The 16,847-nt window shown below is 39.9% G+C and overlaps 9 protein-coding genes across 11 annotated transcripts; 5 read left to right on the top strand and 4 right to left on the bottom strand.

The window, feature by feature from the left end:
- On the bottom strand, nt 1–1,211 carry Gasu_08950 (mRNA splicing factor (ISS)). Its single transcript, XM_005708282.1, has 2 exons — nt 1,109–1,211; nt 1–1,061 (listed from the first exon to the last, which is right to left on the bottom strand). The coding sequence occupies exons 1-2, from the start codon at nt 1,196–1,198 to the stop codon at nt 36–38; spliced, it is 1,116 nt and encodes a 371-aa protein (XP_005708339.1). The 5' UTR covers nt 1,199–1,211; the 3' UTR covers nt 1–35.
- A 10-nt stretch (nt 1,212–1,221) lies between these two features.
- Gasu_08940 (alpha-1,2-mannosyltransferase) lies at nt 1,222–3,376 on the top strand. The gene is made up of 3 exons (XM_005708281.1): nt 1,222–2,886; nt 2,937–3,061; nt 3,119–3,376. Exons 1-3 carry the CDS (start codon nt 1,230–1,232, stop codon nt 3,278–3,280), a joined length of 1,944 nt encoding a protein of 647 aa, XP_005708338.1. The 5' UTR covers nt 1,222–1,229; the 3' UTR covers nt 3,281–3,376.
- Nucleotides 3,377–4,071: 695 nt separating this feature from the next.
- Nucleotides 4,072–5,916, top strand: Gasu_08930 (heterogeneous nuclear ribonucleoprotein A1/A3). Its single transcript, XM_005708280.1, has 3 exons — nt 4,072–4,932; nt 4,987–5,659; nt 5,711–5,916. Exons 1-3 carry the CDS (start codon nt 4,636–4,638, stop codon nt 5,776–5,778), a joined length of 1,038 nt encoding a protein of 345 aa, XP_005708337.1. The 5' UTR covers nt 4,072–4,635; the 3' UTR covers nt 5,779–5,916.
- Nucleotides 5,917–5,920: 4 nt separating this feature from the next.
- On the bottom strand, nt 5,921–8,141 carry Gasu_08920 (sucrose transporter, GPH family). Its single transcript, XM_005708279.1, has 6 exons — nt 7,886–8,141; nt 7,566–7,835; nt 7,418–7,514; nt 7,138–7,367; nt 6,878–7,093; nt 5,921–6,828 (listed from the first exon to the last, which is right to left on the bottom strand). Exons 1-6 carry the CDS (start codon nt 8,102–8,104, stop codon nt 5,944–5,946), a joined length of 1,917 nt encoding a protein of 638 aa, XP_005708336.1. The 5' UTR covers nt 8,105–8,141; the 3' UTR covers nt 5,921–5,943.
- A 50-nt stretch (nt 8,142–8,191) lies between these two features.
- Gasu_08910 (uncharacterized protein) lies at nt 8,192–10,279 on the top strand. Its single transcript, XM_005708278.1, has one exon. It carries the CDS (start codon nt 8,241–8,243, stop codon nt 9,804–9,806), a length of 1,566 nt encoding a protein of 521 aa, XP_005708335.1. The 5' UTR covers nt 8,192–8,240; the 3' UTR covers nt 9,807–10,279.
- Nucleotides 10,280–10,287: 8 nt separating this feature from the next.
- Nucleotides 10,288–12,801, bottom strand: Gasu_08900 (ABC transporter, ATP-binding protein). Of its 3 annotated transcripts, XM_005708276.1 has the most exons (7): nt 12,500–12,801; nt 12,284–12,450; nt 11,496–12,234; nt 11,079–11,410; nt 10,948–11,034; nt 10,740–10,898; nt 10,288–10,692 (listed from the first exon to the last, which is right to left on the bottom strand). In XM_005708276.1, the coding sequence occupies exons 1-7, from the start codon at nt 12,665–12,667 to the stop codon at nt 10,347–10,349; spliced, it is 1,998 nt and encodes a 665-aa protein (XP_005708333.1). In that variant the 5' UTR covers nt 12,668–12,801; the 3' UTR covers nt 10,288–10,346. The 3 variants fall into 3 exon arrangements, with proteins under 3 accessions (XP_005708333.1, XP_005708334.1, XP_005708332.1); XM_005708275.1 differs by lacking the exons at nt 10,288–10,692; nt 10,740–10,898 and having other exon boundaries at nt 10,931–11,034; nt 11,079–12,234; XM_005708277.1 differs by lacking the exons at nt 10,948–11,034; nt 11,079–11,410; nt 11,496–12,234; nt 12,284–12,450; nt 12,500–12,801 and having other exon boundaries at nt 10,740–10,911.
- A 523-nt stretch (nt 12,802–13,324) lies between these two features.
- Gasu_08890 (uncharacterized protein) lies at nt 13,325–14,141 on the bottom strand. The gene is made up of 2 exons (XM_005708274.1): nt 13,855–14,141; nt 13,325–13,806 (listed from the first exon to the last, which is right to left on the bottom strand). The coding sequence occupies exons 1-2, from the start codon at nt 14,118–14,120 to the stop codon at nt 13,764–13,766; spliced, it is 309 nt and encodes a 102-aa protein (XP_005708331.1). The 5' UTR covers nt 14,121–14,141; the 3' UTR covers nt 13,325–13,763.
- A 10-nt stretch (nt 14,142–14,151) lies between these two features.
- Nucleotides 14,152–16,222, top strand: Gasu_08880 (glutamate N-acetyltransferase). The gene is made up of 3 exons (XM_005708273.1): nt 14,152–15,393; nt 15,442–15,543; nt 15,594–16,222. Exons 1-3 carry the CDS (start codon nt 14,170–14,172, stop codon nt 16,176–16,178), a joined length of 1,911 nt encoding a protein of 636 aa, XP_005708330.1. The 5' UTR covers nt 14,152–14,169; the 3' UTR covers nt 16,179–16,222.
- A 9-nt stretch (nt 16,223–16,231) lies between these two features.
- Gasu_08870 (uncharacterized protein) lies at nt 16,232–16,833 on the top strand. Its single transcript, XM_005708272.1, has 3 exons — nt 16,232–16,363; nt 16,413–16,556; nt 16,610–16,833. The coding sequence occupies exons 1-3, from the start codon at nt 16,265–16,267 to the stop codon at nt 16,694–16,696; spliced, it is 330 nt and encodes a 109-aa protein (XP_005708329.1). The 5' UTR covers nt 16,232–16,264; the 3' UTR covers nt 16,697–16,833.
- Nucleotides 16,834–16,847: the final 14 nt, after the last annotated feature.

Below are 16,847 nucleotides of genomic sequence, written 5' to 3'. Positions count from 1 at the left end.
AATAAACATTTTGCTTGAGATTGAAAAGAGATTTCTCAAGGTAATATATGAGGATTGACAGAGTCCAATGCCTTTTGTAGATTTTGCTTACGGGACTGGAAGTCACTGCTTTCAACTGATCTTATTTCGTTGAAGGTTCGGCTCATGGTTTTAGAAAGCGATTCTGTCGAACTTTTTCCATCTGGTTGAACTTCTGAGTCATTTGACAAATATGTCGCACACTTCTCATAAGGAACATAAGTTGGCTCGTCCTCTAAATTGTCATCCATCGAAAAAAATGTTTTGCCCTCTCGAAAACACCATCCAAAGTTAGCTATGACCATATCCTTTAGCTTTTCTATATGTTTTTTCAACGATGCATCAAGTGACGACGTCTCATCAGCAACATCAAAGAGTTTCTCAAGAGAGCCACGAAGAAAGTTGTCAACCGAAAGTTCATCCGTAAAAAGATCACATGGTGCCGCTTCTAGTTGAAAACGAAGGTTCCTAGTGAAAATAGAGAACAAATGTGCACGAGAAAACAACATGTCATCGCAAGAACACAGCAAGTCAGTTAATTTCTTCCACTGTTCCAAACCTGGAAGAGAGAAGAGCAGCATAAATAATATAAAAGAGACTTGTTGTTCACCTAGTAATAAATATTCTTCTCTCCACAAGTATTTGTCCGCATAATCATGTTCTTCACAATCATTTGCCAGATTACGGTAGTGTTCTAACAAAGTATCTAGTCGTTGTGTTGCGTCCATATTAAATTTCGTTATTTCTTCGGGAGTTGAGTGATTGCTTGCTCTTCTTTCCGAAGGTGTGGGAGTAAAAATGGGAGTTCTGACAGTATTCGAAGTGTAACCAGCAACACTATTGCTGTCGTTTGCCAAACTTCCATAAAGTTCGTCAACTTGTCCTGGCTGAACTTGGGAAAAGACTTTCAGGTTCAACTTGTGCAACAATTCTTTTGTTAAATAGCTGGACTGACGCTTCCACTCTCTGTCAGCTTCAGGTGGTACAAGGGCCAGGTGAACGTTGAACTGGGACTGACGCCACAATTCTGTGTTATCAACTATCTAAACATAGGTCAACGCTTTTCAAAAATACTAATTCTGATAGATACCTCCACTAACCGGAAGCACTCCTCATCGGAGTCCCAACCAAATATAATCAGTTGACGAGAGAAAGCTTCAAAAAATATGCCGGAACGCATGACGTTACTTGTGGAAAAATATAAGAAATGAATGCCTGGAGAGACACCTTTAAAGCCCTCAAAGTTTTCAGGAACTTCAAAAGTTCTCCAATCGAAGCCTATCTCCAGGTATGGAGGAGTTCGTAAACAAAGTACAACTGCACTAGTAGCTATTCGAGCCTGCATGTGGAATGGACCAATTTCTCACAACACATTTATGCAAGTCCAACCGGATCATAGTCTTCATGGTGGACAATTCTCTCCTCTTCTTCATAGTTATCATATTTTGTCTCGTTGGAATCCAAGACCTTGGTTAATATTCTTACTTTATACAATCGATCGGGTCATTGCTGCCTTCTGTCTCAGTATATCGGACTGTGACGAAACTTTTAACTATTGGGAGCCCTTACACTTCATATTATACGGCTTTGGTTTTCAAACCTGGGAATACAGTCCAGAGTTTAGGTTGCGTTCTTATGCGTATCTCTTGATTTATGCCTTGTTTGGCAAGTTATTTGCTCTTTTTGTCTCCAAAGAAAACAAAGTAGCGCAATTCTTTTTCATTCGAATACTTATTGGAATATTCGACGCCGTTAGCGAAACTTTTCTTTACAGAAGTCTTTCAAAGAAATTCGGAAGTTCAACGTCTCTGTTGTTTTTCCTGTTTTCTTTGCTAAGTCCTGGTCTTTTTATATCTACAACCTCCATTCTGCCGAGTAGTTTTTCGTTAATACTGTTCAACTTTGCTTTGTCTTATTGGATCTCTGAAAAATGGGTTAAGGCTGTTGTCTTCGTATCTATTGCTGCGTTGTGGGGTTGGCCTTTTGTTGCTGTATTAGGTATTCCATTGGCTCTTTATATCGCATACTTGAAAGGAATCGGATATATGTGCAAAATAACTTTTTTATTAGCGATTTTCAACTTGTTGCCGTTATTTCTCGTCGATAGTTATTTCTATGGAAAACCTAGCGTCACGCCATTACAGTTGATTCTCTACAATGTCTTCCCAAAGAAAGGAAAAGGATCAGAAATATTTGGTGTAGAGCCGTGGTATTACTATATTTTGAATTTATTCTTGAACTTTAATATTGTTTTTTTGCTGTCTCTCGTTTTCATGCCAGTTTTCCTTTTAATATTTCCATTGTCAAAATTCAAGATAAGTTTCTTATGGAACAACAGACAACAATGGATGGAGTCTTTATGGTATTGCAGTCCACTTTACCTTTGGTCGATGATATATCTAAGCCAACCTCATAAAGAAGAGAGATTTTTCTTCCCAGTATACTCATTGATTTGTCTTTCTGGTGCCATATGCTTGCATTCCTTGCAAAGAGTTTTGCAGCTTCTTGAACAGTGGTTTAATAGTAAGAAAATTTTGCCTAACTCTTCGATGAAGAAAAGTAAGCTTTTGATTGGAGAGAGATTGATTGTATGTTTCCTATTCTTATTCATCTGCTTGAGTTTGGGTCGTATTATTATACTGGTACGAGGCTATCAAGCTCCATTAAATGTCTATAAAGAATTTTCGAGAAGAGAGCTTCAGAAAGACTTTCATTCGTCAAGAGAATACAATCTATGCATTGGCAAAGAATGGTACAGATTTATGTCTCATTTTTTCATTCCGAAGAGGCAAATTAGAGTGAGGTGGATACCTTGTGGTTTTGATGGTATTCTTCCCCAGTACTTTGATGAGAGTGGAATTCCAAAAGGTAAACTCTTTTCATGCTCTTTATTCAGAAACTCAAGTTTATAAAAAAAGGAACACGTACGATTCCTCTCAGTATGAATGATGAAAACAGAGCCGTACCTGAACAGTTTTTCTATTCATTGAATGCTTGTGACTATTTGATAGACTGGGAAAGTTTTTTCGATGAACCAAATGAAGTACGTTTATATTAATTTGTTGTTTGACATGTTCCGAACTCTGAACTTTTTTTCAAGTTATCAAAGGGTTTACGTCCTATCTTATCTGAACCATTTCTAGATAACCGTCTTACTTCAAGATCCTTTCGTGTCTTTTACATTCCTTTTATTTCTAGCAGAGCAGTGTACGGTCGTTACGTTTTGTACATTTTGAATGGCTTTCAAAATTCGACTACATGAGTTTCTGATGGAAGGTGAATTGAATCCTTGTTGGATTATGAATATACAGATTTATAGTTTTTAAATTTTTAGTCATATAAAAAGTGTATTTGTAAAAGTTACGATTATTTTGGTCGTTTCACCATGTTTCATTGTCGTGAAAGATTCTGTCCTTATAATTTAACCACAATAGAATAAGCGAGTTTGGTCTTTCGCCACCACTAGAGCTGAAATATTTCTTTTTCGAAATGGATACGGCTTGTTGCGGTTAGAGTATCATGATACAGCTTTCTGTTCCTTGTTTGAGTTTATTGTATACCATTCATTTCACTGAAAGGTCGTGGTTTGTACATCCCAAGTGTATAAACAAAATATCGTTTGCAAAGGAAAGCACATTTCTTGTTCGTTTTCGGTAATAGTTGAATACTTCGGCTTCATGATGTAATATGACTTTTTGTATTTCTACGAAGTACTCTATTTGCAAATCAGAAGGATGCATTTTTCCACTTTTATTATGGTCAAAAATGATGTGATAATTTTTAGCTGCTGAAATAGATGGTTAGAAAATCCCTTGTTCTCATATAATAATGGGTGGTAACAGAAGTTATGCAAAATTACTAGAGTCGAATTTTGAAGTGTACATAAAAGTCATGACATTGCACTTAACAGTCTCTACCATTGAAGAAATACTTCTCTTTGAGAAACAAACCAATTGAATTTGCAACAATAGGGTAACGATCAACGACTTCAGGTTGCAGAAAGCAGTGGCTAAAAATTATTGATGAAATGATTTGATAGGTATACAAGCAAATGACATTGCATCAAGAATGAATATCTTTACGAATCTAGTTATAATGTTTTGCAAGTAATGAAACATATTACTCGACTGGACAAGTCAACCGCTCATTTCCTTGCAAAAAGGAAAGACATAGCAAGTAATTACGGCGTACTGAACAAGGATTCTGAAATGCTCGAATGTATTCCTTAAGCAACTATTTATCTGAAAGCTACTCTAAGATAGAGTTGAGCTGCAAGCATTATTAAGTCGGATACATTTGAGTCACGATTATATACTGTAAGAGAAAGGTTTCGTTGTATTTTGTTCCGATATTCAGAAAACTCCATATATCGAATCGAATTGCAACCGAACAAACGGGTTCTCTGATTATAGAAGGGGTCCCTTCATAGTTGTCAACCAATTCTGACAGAAAATAAAGTTGTTTTAAAGTTTCAAATGCACACACACAGGGAGAGAACGAAAATCTCAGTGAGGACGCGCTTACACGAAAAAAAAATTCTAATCGCTCTGAAAAGATTCGATGATGGCGTCGTCAATGCGGGATTTTACTCCGGATCGACCAAAAGCAGTTCGATAGATGAGTCAAGTCTCTTCGAGTTCTGAGACCCAATATTACACAGAGCAGGAAGTGAAACTCGCACAGTCTGGAAGAGAAGAGAAGAATAGAGGCAAGGTTTTTGTTGGAGGTCTCTCCTGGGAAACCGGAGAGGACTCACTTCGAGCATATTTTGAAGGCTATGGGGAAGTTGCAGACTGTGTCATAATGCGTGATAAATATACTGGTCATCCTAGAGGGTTCGGTTTCGTCACTTTTCAGGACGACTCAGTTGCAGACCTAGTTGCTAGCCTCTCACACATACTGGACGGAAGACAGGTAACTTAGGTTTCTGCTTCTTTTTGCCCTTTAGGACTTACGGTAGTGTTGAAGGTTGAAGCTAAGAAAGCTGTCCCGAAAGCTGAGGTGTCAACCAAGAATGAGACAACAAAGACAACAAAGAAACTTTTTGTTGGTGGGATTTCTTCGTCCTGTTCTGATGAAGACTTTCTCGTTTATTTTCAGAAGTTTGGAGCAGTGTTGGATGCACATATTATGTATGACCATCAAACGGGGAAATCCCGTGGTTTTGGTTTTATTACTTTTTGCAGTGTTGAAGCAGTAGATAAAGTGTTCCAAACTCCACGCCACGTTATAAAAGGCAAGGTTGTGGAAGTAAAGGTAGCTGAGCCGAAACACCAGTCAGTTGAAAGTCGAAAGGTGAAGGAAAGTGAGTCAGGGACTGGTTACAATTCTGCAGTCGGCAAACCAGAGTCGTTCAAACCTGCAAAGTCACCCTATCAGTGTTCGGAAGCTTGTACATACGGCCCTTTTGTAAATTCCTTTGTGTTTGATCCTTCTTTAGCTTCATATTATGCACAGTTTTATGGGGGTACGCCGTTGATTTGGCAGCAATATGCAGCAACTGCGTCAGCAGCTGCGGCGGCAGGTTTAGGTTACTTTTCACCGACAAGTAGTTTAGGAGGAGAATTGATAGCCTTCAACTTTCAGCAGTATCCTGGAGACTATGTAAGCAATAGCAATGTTTCACGAGAAAAGTCAAAAGGTGGGTTATATTTGTCTCATTTTATTGAAATTTGCTTTAGCTTTTTTCAAGGAACAGTATTGAATCCGCGGCAACACTCATTAACACATGATTTTCGTCATCGTCGGTACGAAATGTAATGAACTTGCTTGCCTATATCGTACTTTTCATACTTATTGCAGAATATTCGTTTAAGATGTTTCTCTATATTTTGCAAATTGCATTAGGAGTCTCAGAAAGACGTGTCATGTTTTTTGTACATTTTGACATATTAAATTTTACACTCTGTATAAAGTATGGCTATCTTATTTCTCAGTTTTGTCAATGCCGGTGTAGCAGTTTAACGGGGTTCTTGCCTCACTTTGGACACGACGTATTTTTGGTATTCGTAAACCTGAAGATGCAGATGTAACACGCATAAGCGGTCCTTCACTGGATCTAACACGTCGCATCGTGGCCTGGAAACGCTTACTTCCAAAGCCATAGAAAATTCCATATCCTGGTATTGCTCCATAAGTGGGCAAAAATACTTCTGAAGGAGAGGTTCTGATTCGTGAGCGTGAACGTGGAACCAACAAAGGCACGTTTTCTTCTTCAAGTGTTGGTTCGGAAAACCCACTTCTCCCTCCTCCTAACCCTGCTTTCGATCGCACTCTGGATCGAACGGTTCTATATCGATCTTCAACCTGTTCATCTTCTTCTTTTTCTTCCTCTTGCCGTTCCTCATCTTCCTCTTCTGTCTCAATTTCTTTTGGAAGTGTTAAGTTAACCACAAAAAATGCCGCAAGAATAGCTGAAAATCCACCCAGTACAAGAGCTGCATTGAGGTTGCCACCAAACATTTTCAAGACTGCACCTACACTGAGAGCTACTAGTAGTTGCGGTATGACTATGAAAATATTTAATACACCAAGGAATAATCCTTTTGCGTCCGGATCAGCCAAACGAGCAACAATAGCATATGGCAATGAGAGCGTTGCAGCCCATGGTATTCCAGTACTAGAGACAAGCAACATGGCAAAGATTTTTCTCCAAGTAACAGGTAAGTAAGTAATACCAACGGCAACCAGCAAAGTCATAGCCAGATCAATTTGAGTAAACAAATAAACTGCTCTCAAACTTGTTAAGCCTATAACGACAGGTAGCAGTGCAGAAAACAATAGCGAGACGACAGATTGGACTGCCATACTCTAATAATTTCAGTGAGACAAATAAACTGTTTTAAGCTATGGCGCTTACCAAACTGAAAGCCTTGACGCCTGCCTCAAAAGCGTGAAGACGCTTGAAGGCCTCTTCACTATATTCTGGATATGCAGTAGGCTTTCCACCGAAAATATTCTCACCCATCCAACTACTTGCGTTGATCTGAAAAGCAAAGAATGCAATCCAACTAAAAAATTGGACATACATCACGCCTTCCATAGGCTTCGGCATGTCCGCAAAAGCACGAAGAATCTACCTTTTATGAGCAAAGTAAGAAAACACGTGAATCTACATACTTCTGTTAGAACAGTTGGCCTTTTCCCCGTATCTATACTTTGTCGTCTCCCCGAGTCTCCCATAAATTCTAAAGGATCTTTGGCCAATGGTTTCTCATTCGCACATAGTAGAGTTGTCAGACAAGTAGGAACGAGAACTGCCACGGCAATGATGAAAACACTGTTAAGGTCACTCCAACCCAAAGGTATCCAAGAATATATGGCGGGAAATCCACCCACAACGTAACCCCCTTGAAGAAAACTTCAACCCACCGCAAGCAGCATTTGCTATCGCTCTTACCTAAATTACCTACTCCCATCCAAAACGAAGTCAACGCGTTGGCCAATTCTTGCTGCTCTGGAGGTGCTAAATCTGCAAGAAGAGTTCTTCCTGGAGCCTACACAAACCTTATCTACCTAAAACTTTAAAAATATACTCTCTAAACTACCTGTATCGCATTGTTTGACAAATCTATGATCCAAAAACCGATAATCGAAATAACAAGAGCTCCTCGTGGGGCGCTCCTGGAAGAGTCTCCAAAAAGTTTCCCAATATTCTTCGAGTTCGCAACTAACAAAAGTCCACAGACCATGCATAACATTCCAGCAAACAAAAAAGGTCGTCTCCTTCCAAAGCGCGACGTGCAGCGATCTGAGTATGCGCCAATGGTGGGTTGTACTATTAAGCCACTTATTGGACCAGCTACCCACAGGAAGTTCTACCTGTGGTTTAGCAAAAAAATCACAAAAACATTGAAAATAAACTTACAGCCCATTCCTTTTCTAAACCCAACTCTAGGAAGTGTGGAGTCATGTACGTAAACTGACACGCCCAGCTAAAGGCCTGTCCTGCCGTACAAATGGTCAATAAAAGTAATCTTCTCAAGGTTAAAGGCTGGAGAGTCTCTTCATCTTCTGATGAGGAATTATTGTCGAGCTGTTCTGTCCTTTCTTCCACCTTAAAAAGGTCTTTATTGAGGTTCTTCATCTCTTCTCGAGCCTGAGGCTCTTCTTAATCGTGCGCCAGTAACACAGTTGAGGAGTCAAATTGCTTCAGTTCGAGATGAGAACATTTTTCATTTTTGCTCTGGGAAGTTTTTTCAACATATAGTTTTATAACTTCAATGAACAGGAAGTTATGTTTCGAGTGTTCATCAGTTGCAAGGTTTAGAGCATTATTTTTTCTTACGGTCGTTGTTGCTTCAGGTAGTATATGTGCTCTTTCTCTGGAGCTTTTTTCCACCTGTGAATTAAAAGAAGATTCCTTTCGTGTTTCTATTTTAGCCATAAAAAGTTGGCTATCTCTTATGTCAGTTCAGAGAGTTACTCTTTTCCAAGAAAGTTATGACAGCTGTGCACGTCTTTTCCCTTTTTTTGAGGATTCAAAGTTTCGCTGTGTTGCTTTGAACGAATCAAAAGACAGTTATAGCCTACAAATGAATCATCTGTTCGACGCTGCAAAGCAACATACTGTCTCAAAGTATGTGGGGTACATAAATTGTGATATTGCAGTCTTCTCTGAATTCGATCACGCTCTTCAAAATATTTTGTATTCTGATGGAGGTTCAAAGAAAGCAATCGTTGGTAGAAGAAAAGATGTTTCAATTTCAAATATTTCTTTGGATTCCTTAATGAAAAATATTTCAATTGTTCGGGAATATGCACAGAGGCATGGCCATCATCACGGAAGTTTCGGGAAGGACTACTTTATTTTTCCTCGCGAGTTCTTAAGGGATTTTCCACCGTTTCTTATTGGAAGGCCTAAATGGGATGATTGGTTTCTTACAAAATTGCTACTTCAGGAACCACGTGACTTATCCATATACAGATTGGACGATAGTATTCCAGTGGTTCATATGCAAATCGATGAGAACAGTTGGAGTCATGAGAAGCTTGGCGCCCTTGAGAATGAAGAGCTTTTTAAACAAATTTGGACTTGCCAGCCAATATCCGATATATTGAATGTTGAAACAGTGGTTGTCCCTGCAAATGGCTCTGAGAGAGATTCGTTTCAGATGGTAGAAAGCATTCCAAACACTCCATTACAACTACTTTTTGCAAGAAAAAGCCAGTGTAATGAGACACTATATTTATATGAAGACCTTTCCTTTGGTTCAGAGTTTGCACTGTCCTTCAGAAAGATAATCGAAAGTTGTAAGCGATGTATTCATATCGTGCATACAATGACTGCTTGCATATACTGTCGAAGATACGCGTCAGCCTGCATTTGTATGCATGAATCGGAAACGAGTATGCAACAGTACTTTCAAAGGGATTTGCCTCTTATGAATCAACAGGTGCAACAGATAGAGTTATTACGTCGTCGATTCTATATTCTTTCAACAGCTGTTGAAAACGGCTATAAAGTCAATTATCAGATAGGAGCGAAAATTCCTAGAAGTAGCCTCGTTATTTTAGGTAGCCACCCTGAAGACATGGCATATACAAAAGGCTTTTTGGAGGCAATTAGTGGTACCTACGAGTTTCCTCCTAGTAGTTATGAATTTATAACGCTAAAGCCTTCTTACGCTGCAAGAGAATTTCTGACAATATTACATATTTGCATTTTAAAGTTCACAACAACAAGTAATTGGGAGGAAGTACAAATGAAACTGTCTTCAAAGAATGGGCGTAGAACACATTCATTCCAGAAGTGCGTAGAAAGTCTCGGAATCCGGTCGAGAGATTAACCCTTAAGATTATTGGGAGATATTTAGCTCAAAGAAATTGGTTGACGTCGAGTTGAGAACTTGTTCTTAAAGGCAACGTAGCATTCATGTCTGAAACTGTAAACTCCAATTCAGAGGAGGTTTCTCTGTTTAATGAATCTCCTCCAGAGATCTTTGAAATGGAGGAAGAAAACAGTACGACCATATATGCTCAATCTATGGACACCGAGTCTAGTTCAAGTGAAGTGAACACAAGAAGCTCAACCTTGACTTTAGAAAGGAAACTACAAAAGTACAAGTTTCTGAAGCGACCAACTAGGCAACCACATTTTACGGAAGAAGAAGTAACGAGGGCGTCACTACTATATGAGGGATAGCAAGTGTGCGTGAGACCAAGGATTTTCGGTTGGCGACTTAGGAACTAGCTGGCAAGTGAAAGTTTTCAAGTTTGTCGAAAATAAAAAGCGATAAAGCATAAAAGTCAAAACACACATCTTTGCTTCTTGTAGAGTCCCTCTTTACTATGCACAAGCTACAACAAAACAATGCCAACTACACCAGTTAAACCCGTCGCTTCTGCTTATGTGATCTATTAAGGTATTTAAGACATAAAAAGGCGAAATATCGAAATGCAATTCCATAAGCCAAAACTATCGCGATATTGCCTCCTCGTCCTATATTGCTTATCACACCTCGCATCGAGTAAATGTCTTGCGCAGTCATTGGACAACTCAGACCAGAACTTGTAACACCTGAAGTATTTCCAGGTGGACAAGGGAAATATTCCCCTTCAAACTGATTAAGCATAAAAGAATCGTATATATAGTGAATGAATGACAGATATTGAATCCACCGTATCCAAACAGGCATCTGACTGTCATTGACGTAGAAGCCTCCGGTTAACATGCTTCATCACTTTTAATACTGAACAGTCTAAATAAAGTGCATGCTCACCTTGTCAACATAAATACTGCTGCAAGTGTCTGAGACTTTCGGAAGTCCATGAAGACTGCGGCGATGAAGAGACCAATGGACTGTGCAGTGAAAACAGTTATCCCAACAAAAATCAAGAAAAGAATGAAACGACTGGCTTGGGGATTCAAATTCAACATCCTACAACAAAAATTTGAGCAAAAACAAATGAATAGGACAAAAAACTTACCAGTATATATAAACGCTAAAAAAGAAGGGATAGATCAAATCCAAAGGTACTTCCACTAGCGCTTTCCCAAGAAAGTATGCAGAAAGCCTAAGACATTCAGTTTTCACTCATACTTGAACCTTTTATCTTACCTGTATGCACCGGAAGCCCGCTCCTTTGAGAGAACGGGCTTTTCTGTTGGTAAAGTCGTCAAGGCTTGGAACATGGTAAAGAATCCCCAAAATAATCCAGCAAAGAAGAGAGCACCCATAAGGTCCATTAAATAGTTGATATCGTGAGGGATTCGGAACCAAATAAACGAAACTATTAGTGCAACAAACACAACCCTGAAAAATTGTAAGCTTCTCAAATAATTTTCCCTTCTTCTGAAGATATGCTCTCCAAGCAAGGACACGAAGTTGATCAAGGAAGGTTGTCGGATATTTCCCACTTTCAGGGGAGGTGTCAAACTCGGAACGTACATCTGCGACATAATCTTTCACTACTTGACCAAACGTCCTATGCTGTTCCGCTTCTGCTAGTTGCAATTCGTGCTTCTCCTCAGATACCTTGTAGTCGAGATCAGCATCCAATTCATACCCTTTCCAGGCATCTATTAGTTTTTGCCTTATGGGTTCACTTTGACCGAAATCTTCATTTGTCAACAGAGCAATAAAGTAATCCGCAGGATTGAAGCCGTAAGGACATTCATAACCCAGACGACTAAAGTAACTGACTGCCTCTTTCGCAGGACCATAGTACACTGTTTGTCCACTCGCAAGTAACAACAACTTATCAAACTCCGCAAACATCATTGAATTAGGTTGATGAATTGTGGTTATGACAGTACGCCCTTCACTAGCTAGCTCCTTTAAGAGTCGAACAACTGTCAGGGCTGTATTTGAGTCAAGACCCGAAGTAGGTTCGTCCAAAATAAGAATCGATGGTTCCACTAAGAGCACGTCGGCAATATTGGTTCGCTTCCGTTCACCTCCGCTGATTCCTTTTCTGAATTGATCACCAATAATCGTATTTTGGCAACGGAGAAGTCCCAGTCTCTGAAGAATGTAATCTACTCGCTCCATTTTCTGTTTATGTGGGACGTCCCTTGGTAAACGCAATCGTGCCGTTATTTCTAAGGTTTGTCTAACTGTCAGGTTGGTGAAGAAAACATCGTCCTGCATGACATAGCCAATTTTTCTTCTAGTATCAGCTACTCTGGGTTTCCCGTCAAACAGTATGGACCCCTCTGGAACAAAATTAGCTCTTCCAGCAAGGGCATTGAGCAAAGTTGTCTTTCCTCCGCCGCTACAAAAAGGGGTTTAATGCTCTGTGTGAGAATAAAGAGCTAACCTACCTTGGTCCCATTACAGCCAGTAACTCTCCTGGTCGTACAAGCCCAGAGACATTTTTTAAGATTGTAAACTTCTTGGACTCTTGTGTTTCAGTCTTCTGAAAGGGATTCCAGCTTCTCTTCCCTGGGAACGCCACTGAGTAGTTTACGTTATGCCACTCAAGTACCATCTTCAAAACAATTACGAAAAGCAACTTAACAAAGACAAAAGGAACAAACCTGTCTTCTATAGGGACTCCACTTTGAGGATTGTCTTTCGGAACTCATGTTCTTGGCCTCGTTATCTCCAGCTTCTCCATTGTCTACTACGACACTTTTCAAGTGTTTCTCGACGTTAACTGAGTTCTCTCCTCCGGAACCTTCTCCTCTCCCTTCACCGTGGCCCATCTTCGCCAGTCAAAATGTCTCAACCTAAAACTCAAATAAAAAAATACTTTTAAAGAAGAATGAGCGGTGAAAAATTGCCCGTATTTACACCAGAGGACACCCACAAGGACATTACAGGGAAAATGGGAAGACTCTTCTCATTCTTTGAGTCTACACGACATTTTTCAATATGGCGGCAGAATGTTGTGTGGCCTTGACCAAGCTTGCTGCCATCAACTAGAGCACAAGGTCTACAGGATACGGCACAGTCATTTCGACAATGAAAAGGATTTGCATTTCTATCTTTTACTATTATCTTCGTTGTTGGCGTGACCGGAGAATGGTGAGTGTTCTATTTAAGCAGAATTGTACATTGAAACAAAAATCAGCTGTTCATTGCTAAAAAACTTCATTGGTCTTTTCGTCTGCGTATAATGTGTACTATGGAGAGATTTCTACTATAAGTAAAACGTTTTAACAATGAATAATGACTGTTATTTTATAATGTTATCATTCTTAGCGAAACATCGTCTAAGTTACATAATGTGTGCAATGATATCAACCCTATGGCGAGTTTCCTCAAGAACTCTCTCTCTCTCTCTCTCTAGGTCCAAGAATATTTAGAAGAACCTTTAAAATGCTTATGTTTTGTCTTGGTATGACACTTTTCGGGTTAATAATTTCATCTGGCGGTTTATTTCTGGGATAATTTGGGTTTAGAAAAACGAAAAGCGTGACTCCAACAGAATCGTAGTCTTCAGAGCCATCTATTATCGACTCGAATTCTTCTATCGAGGGTAAATGATTCGGAATATGCAAGACTAGCTGCAATTGAACTTTCATAGTCGCAACAATTTTTCAGACTTGACTTGGAACGCCTCATTGCTAGTATGTTACAAATAAGGTTATTTCGAAACTTATTTACAAGTGCGTTTATCAAGAGACAATAAATGCCCCTGAATAACTAGTCTGAACTAAATTTCTTCAGAGCGCCTCTACAAAGGGTGCTACGCAGACAAACTATTAAAACACTATGCATATCATTCGAATTTCACTCTGGATTCTGCTTCTTCAGATCCCAAGCGACTACTTGCTACACAGCAAAAACGGAAAAACTTTAAAAATCTGTAACTCGACAATTTTTAGACCAGTCACCAAACCTTCCATTTCAAAACTTTACAAGCCTTCAAAACAAAGAGGCCACTTACTTTGTTGGTTCATACCCTCTAGGACCGCCCCACTCTGGTCCATTAGGTGCGTCGTGATTCCACATTTCAACGGTCTCGTCATCAACCTCTGTCGAACCCTCTGACTGCTTCAGGGAGATATTTTCTCCGTCAAAATTTTCCTGCTCTTCTTTCTGTCTGCCAGGTTTCTTTGGGTCACTTGACCCTTGAAACCTCATTTGGAGAACTGTGAGACGACGACTGTTCGAAGAAGAGATCAGCAACAGACTCCTCCCCAATGGCAACATTTCAAGTTTGATTGTAATAACAATGTACGGGCAAAGTCGTTGAAGCACAATGCGTCAACGCCGAGTCAGCCCTTCTGAAAACTTTAAGAGAGAGACTCCTAAGGAGCCCAAAAACGAGCTGAGTTTTTTAATTCCTAGTATTCATCTGTGCCTCAGAACTCGATGTTTCGATAGGTTTTTGATCCGACTTGATAGGAGTACGAACTTTTTAGAAAGCTACTCGACGAATCTTTTGAAAAACAACTTGAAAAGCCAAGGATCCTTCAGTCGTTCTTCAGAAAAATTTTTTGAATCTGGAAGTAGCTGTAACCGGAGAATTGGAAGGAGAGGTGGATCAGTTGTTCTTGTATGGTACAGGCAAAGTCTGAACAATGCCCAAGCTTTAAAGGATGCGAAGACAAGGTTTCCTTTGTCAAAGGTTTTCCTGATAGTTTTTGGAGATCATAAAAAATTTATTTTGAGTGGAATCTCAAAGAGCATGCTGAAGGATACAATTTTCTTCACCAGCAGTGGTTGTTCCTTTCTCGATGTCCCCTTTGCAGCACATACTCTCCGTGCTAGGCACGTATTTGCCGCTGCATGTTGCGACATTTTGGATGTGGAGTTATACAAAGTCCGTCATTTATGTTTTGGCCATGGAATCTACCTTCATGTCTCGACTGGTAGTTATTCGGCAAGATCTCTCTTGATGTGTGTCGCTCTTCTCTTGGACTCTCGGTCAAGGCTGTCAGCCTTTGCGGATTCTTCATCCACGATTTGGGAAAGAAACTTGAGGAGGGGGTCTATCGTTCCTTATCAGTTTTCAGATGATATGATACAAGAAGGAAGATTTAAAGATGATAGACCGATATTTGAGAAGTTGATTGACTGGCTTTCCCGCGTTTATCTACCAGATGGATATCCAAATAGTGTTACAAAGGATTATTTAAGTTATTCTATTTGGAGAGCCATTCAGAATCTGGCTGCATCTGTAATGGGTGTCTTCGCTACAGAAGCACTATTATTTGGTTTAGGTTTAGGTCGAAAGAGCACTCCAGCCACTTCAGCAGCGATTTCTTGGGTTTTGAAAGATGGTTTGGGATATATTGGGAAGGTATTTTATGGATCAATTGCTGGGAATCAGTTTGATGTGGACCCAAAAAGTTGGAGACTGGCAGCAGATGCAGTTGAAGACGCAGGTGGCGTATTGGAAATTATAACTCCTTTGTTCCCAGGTCACTTCCTTCTATTAGCAAGTGTTGCGAATGCAATGAAAGGTGTAGCTGCGATGACCGTAAGCATTTATAGTTTCTCGAATAGTTCACTGAAAAAATCGTTAAAGGGCACTGCAACGAGACATGCAATTTATAAGAGTCTTGCACTTCATGAGAATCAGGGAGATATTGCCACTAAAGGAGAAAGCCAAGGTGTCACGTGCAAAATGGTAATGACAACTTATTGTGGCCTTCGAAGTTGGAAATGAAATATAGATAGGTTGGACTCGGTTTGGGTATAGTTGCGTCTTCCAAGATGGGTCAAAATTACTTTGCGCTGCTTAGCGCTTATGCCTTGGGTTGTTTTGTTCACCTTTTTGCGAACTGGAAGTCTTTGAGTTGTGTCCAATTCGCGACACTCAATCGACAGCGTTGCTCACTAGCTCTACAAGAATTTCTACAAACAGGAAACGTACCCAGTCCGTACGAAGTTAGCCGCCGTGAGAAAGTAGTTGTACCACCTTGGAAAGGATATCTTGACAGGATAGTCGTGGGAGCTAACCTAAAAGAGTGTTTTCAAAATGGTCGTGAATTAAGGGAGGCAGTAGCTTTATATAGGGACTGCAGGTATATACTAACACAAAGAGATAACAAGATTCTCATAGTTCTCCATGAAAGTTGTCGCCCTCAGGACATCTTTCAAGCCTTTATGCAAGCACACAAGCTTCAAGATGGCAACGACTTGCATAGCTCTTTGATTTTCGCAAAAAGACATATCAAAGAGTTTCTTCGACTTTGCTCTCTTAAAGACTGGAATACGCAGTATCCGCTTATGGGTTGCAAACCCGTCAGAGTACATTGGTAGTTAAGAAAATCTCCAATGTTATTAATATAGCATTCTTTTCGCTTCTGCCAAATTTATTTGTAGTTTGTTGTAATTTGAATATATTTATGCAACAGCCCCATATGTTATGGAGTGAAGGTGACGACGAGCTTCATGAAAAAGCCAATGAAACTATACGTCGTCACCTTCTTTGGTCGCATAGAGTGGTAAGTTATCGTTACTGCTTACCTTCCACATACCGCTTATTTAACATAGAACTGGGAGGGAACCCAATTAGGAAAGGAGTTAACGAAGCCAAAGGAAACGCCAGTTAGGAAAACCGTGTTACCTGCAACGAGCTTTGGAAACTTGAATGACTATGGTTGCGTAATATGCTCGTCGGATCTCAAAAGAACTACGGTTTCGTGCTTGTATCCTTGCCTCCACAGATTCTGCTACGGTTGCATTTTAAGGTGGTTGAAAGTAAAAGCACGTTGTCCTCTGTGCCTAGAAACTCCTCAGAAGCTGTTATTTTCAATTCAAAGCTCCTCTTTATTTAAAGAGAACGATCTTGATCACAAGTCTCCAAGTAGTCGCAGGCAGAAACTGCGCAATGATGTGCATAGGCAAGGGGATAATTCCTTCTATGCATCTCAAGACTCCAATACCGTCTACCAAGAAACACTGCGAGGAACCAGAAGACAACGAGAT

Source organism: Galdieria sulphuraria, assembly GCF_000341285.1.
Source record: "Galdieria sulphuraria unplaced genomic scaffold scaf_5, whole genome shotgun sequence".
NCBI lineage: Eukaryota > Rhodophyta > Bangiophyceae > Galdieriales > Galdieriaceae > Galdieria > Galdieria sulphuraria.
The sequence above is the reverse complement of the archived record's forward strand: the minus strand, read 5'-3'. Positions and strand labels throughout refer to the sequence as shown.

Coding starts and splice junctions, on each gene's coding strand:
- Gasu_08950 (XM_005708282.1), bottom strand. CDS start 1,198: ATGCGTTCCGGCATATTTTTTGAAGCTTTCTCTCGTCAACTGATTATA. Junction 1,062..1,108: donor AGTGCTTCCGGTTAGTGGAG/GTATCTATCAGA, acceptor ACCTATGTTTAG/ATAGTTGATAACACAGAATT.
- Gasu_08920 (XM_005708279.1), bottom strand. CDS start 8,104: ATGAAGAACCTCAATAAAGACCTTTTTAAGGTGGAAGAAAGGACAGAA. Junction 7,836..7,885: donor GTTTAGAAAAGGAATGGGCT/GTAAGTTTATTT, acceptor AACCACAGGTAG/AACTTCCTGTGGGTAGCTGG. Junction 7,094..7,137: donor GGCCAACTGTTCTAACAGAA/GTATGTAGATTC, acceptor CATAAAAGGTAG/ATTCTTCGTGCTTTTGCGGA.
- Gasu_08900 (XM_005708276.1), bottom strand. CDS start 12,667: ATGGGCCACGGTGAAGGGAGAGGAGAAGGTTCCGGAGGAGAGAACTCA. Junction 12,451..12,499: donor GGAGTCCCTATAGAAGACAG/GTTTGTTCCTTT, acceptor ATTGTTTTGAAG/ATGGTACTTGAGTGGCATAA. Junction 12,235..12,283: donor CTGGCTGTAATGGGACCAAG/GTAGGTTAGCTC, acceptor CCCTTTTTGTAG/CGGCGGAGGAAAGACAACTT.
- Gasu_08930 (XM_005708280.1), top strand. CDS start 4,636: ATGAGTCAAGTCTCTTCGAGTTCTGAGACCCAATATTACACAGAGCAG. Junction 4,933..4,986: donor ACATACTGGACGGAAGACAG/GTAACTTAGGTT, acceptor GTAGTGTTGAAG/GTTGAAGCTAAGAAAGCTGT. Junction 5,660..5,710: donor TTCACGAGAAAAGTCAAAAG/GTGGGTTATATT, acceptor GCTTTTTTCAAG/GAACAGTATTGAATCCGCGG.
- Gasu_08940 (XM_005708281.1), top strand. CDS start 1,230: ATGCCTGGAGAGACACCTTTAAAGCCCTCAAAGTTTTCAGGAACTTCA. Junction 2,887..2,936: donor TGAGAGTGGAATTCCAAAAG/GTAAACTCTTTT, acceptor TTATAAAAAAAG/GAACACGTACGATTCCTCTC. Junction 3,062..3,118: donor TTTTCGATGAACCAAATGAA/GTACGTTTATAT, acceptor CTTTTTTTCAAG/TTATCAAAGGGTTTACGTCC.
- Gasu_08870 (XM_005708272.1), top strand. CDS start 16,265: ATGCAACAGCCCCATATGTTATGGAGTGAAGGTGACGACGAGCTTCAT. Junction 16,364..16,412: donor TTCTTTGGTCGCATAGAGTG/GTAAGTTATCGT, acceptor TATTTAACATAG/AACTGGGAGGGAACCCAATT. Junction 16,557..16,609: donor CGGATCTCAAAAGAACTACG/GTTTCGTGCTTG, acceptor TTGCATTTTAAG/GTGGTTGAAAGTAAAAGCAC.
- Gasu_08910 (XM_005708278.1), top strand. CDS start 8,241: ATGAACAGGAAGTTATGTTTCGAGTGTTCATCAGTTGCAAGGTTTAGA.
- Gasu_08880 (XM_005708273.1), top strand. CDS start 14,170: ATGCGTCAACGCCGAGTCAGCCCTTCTGAAAACTTTAAGAGAGAGACT. Junction 15,394..15,441: donor AAGGTGTAGCTGCGATGACC/GTAAGCATTTAT, acceptor AAATCGTTAAAG/GGCACTGCAACGAGACATGC. Junction 15,544..15,593: donor AAGGTGTCACGTGCAAAATG/GTAATGACAACT, acceptor AAATATAGATAG/GTTGGACTCGGTTTGGGTAT.
- Gasu_08890 (XM_005708274.1), bottom strand. CDS start 14,120: ATGTTGCCATTGGGGAGGAGTCTGTTGCTGATCTCTTCTTCGAACAGT. Junction 13,807..13,854: donor AGAGGGTATGAACCAACAAA/GTAAGTGGCCTC, acceptor TTGAAATGGAAG/GTTTGGTGACTGGTCTAAAA.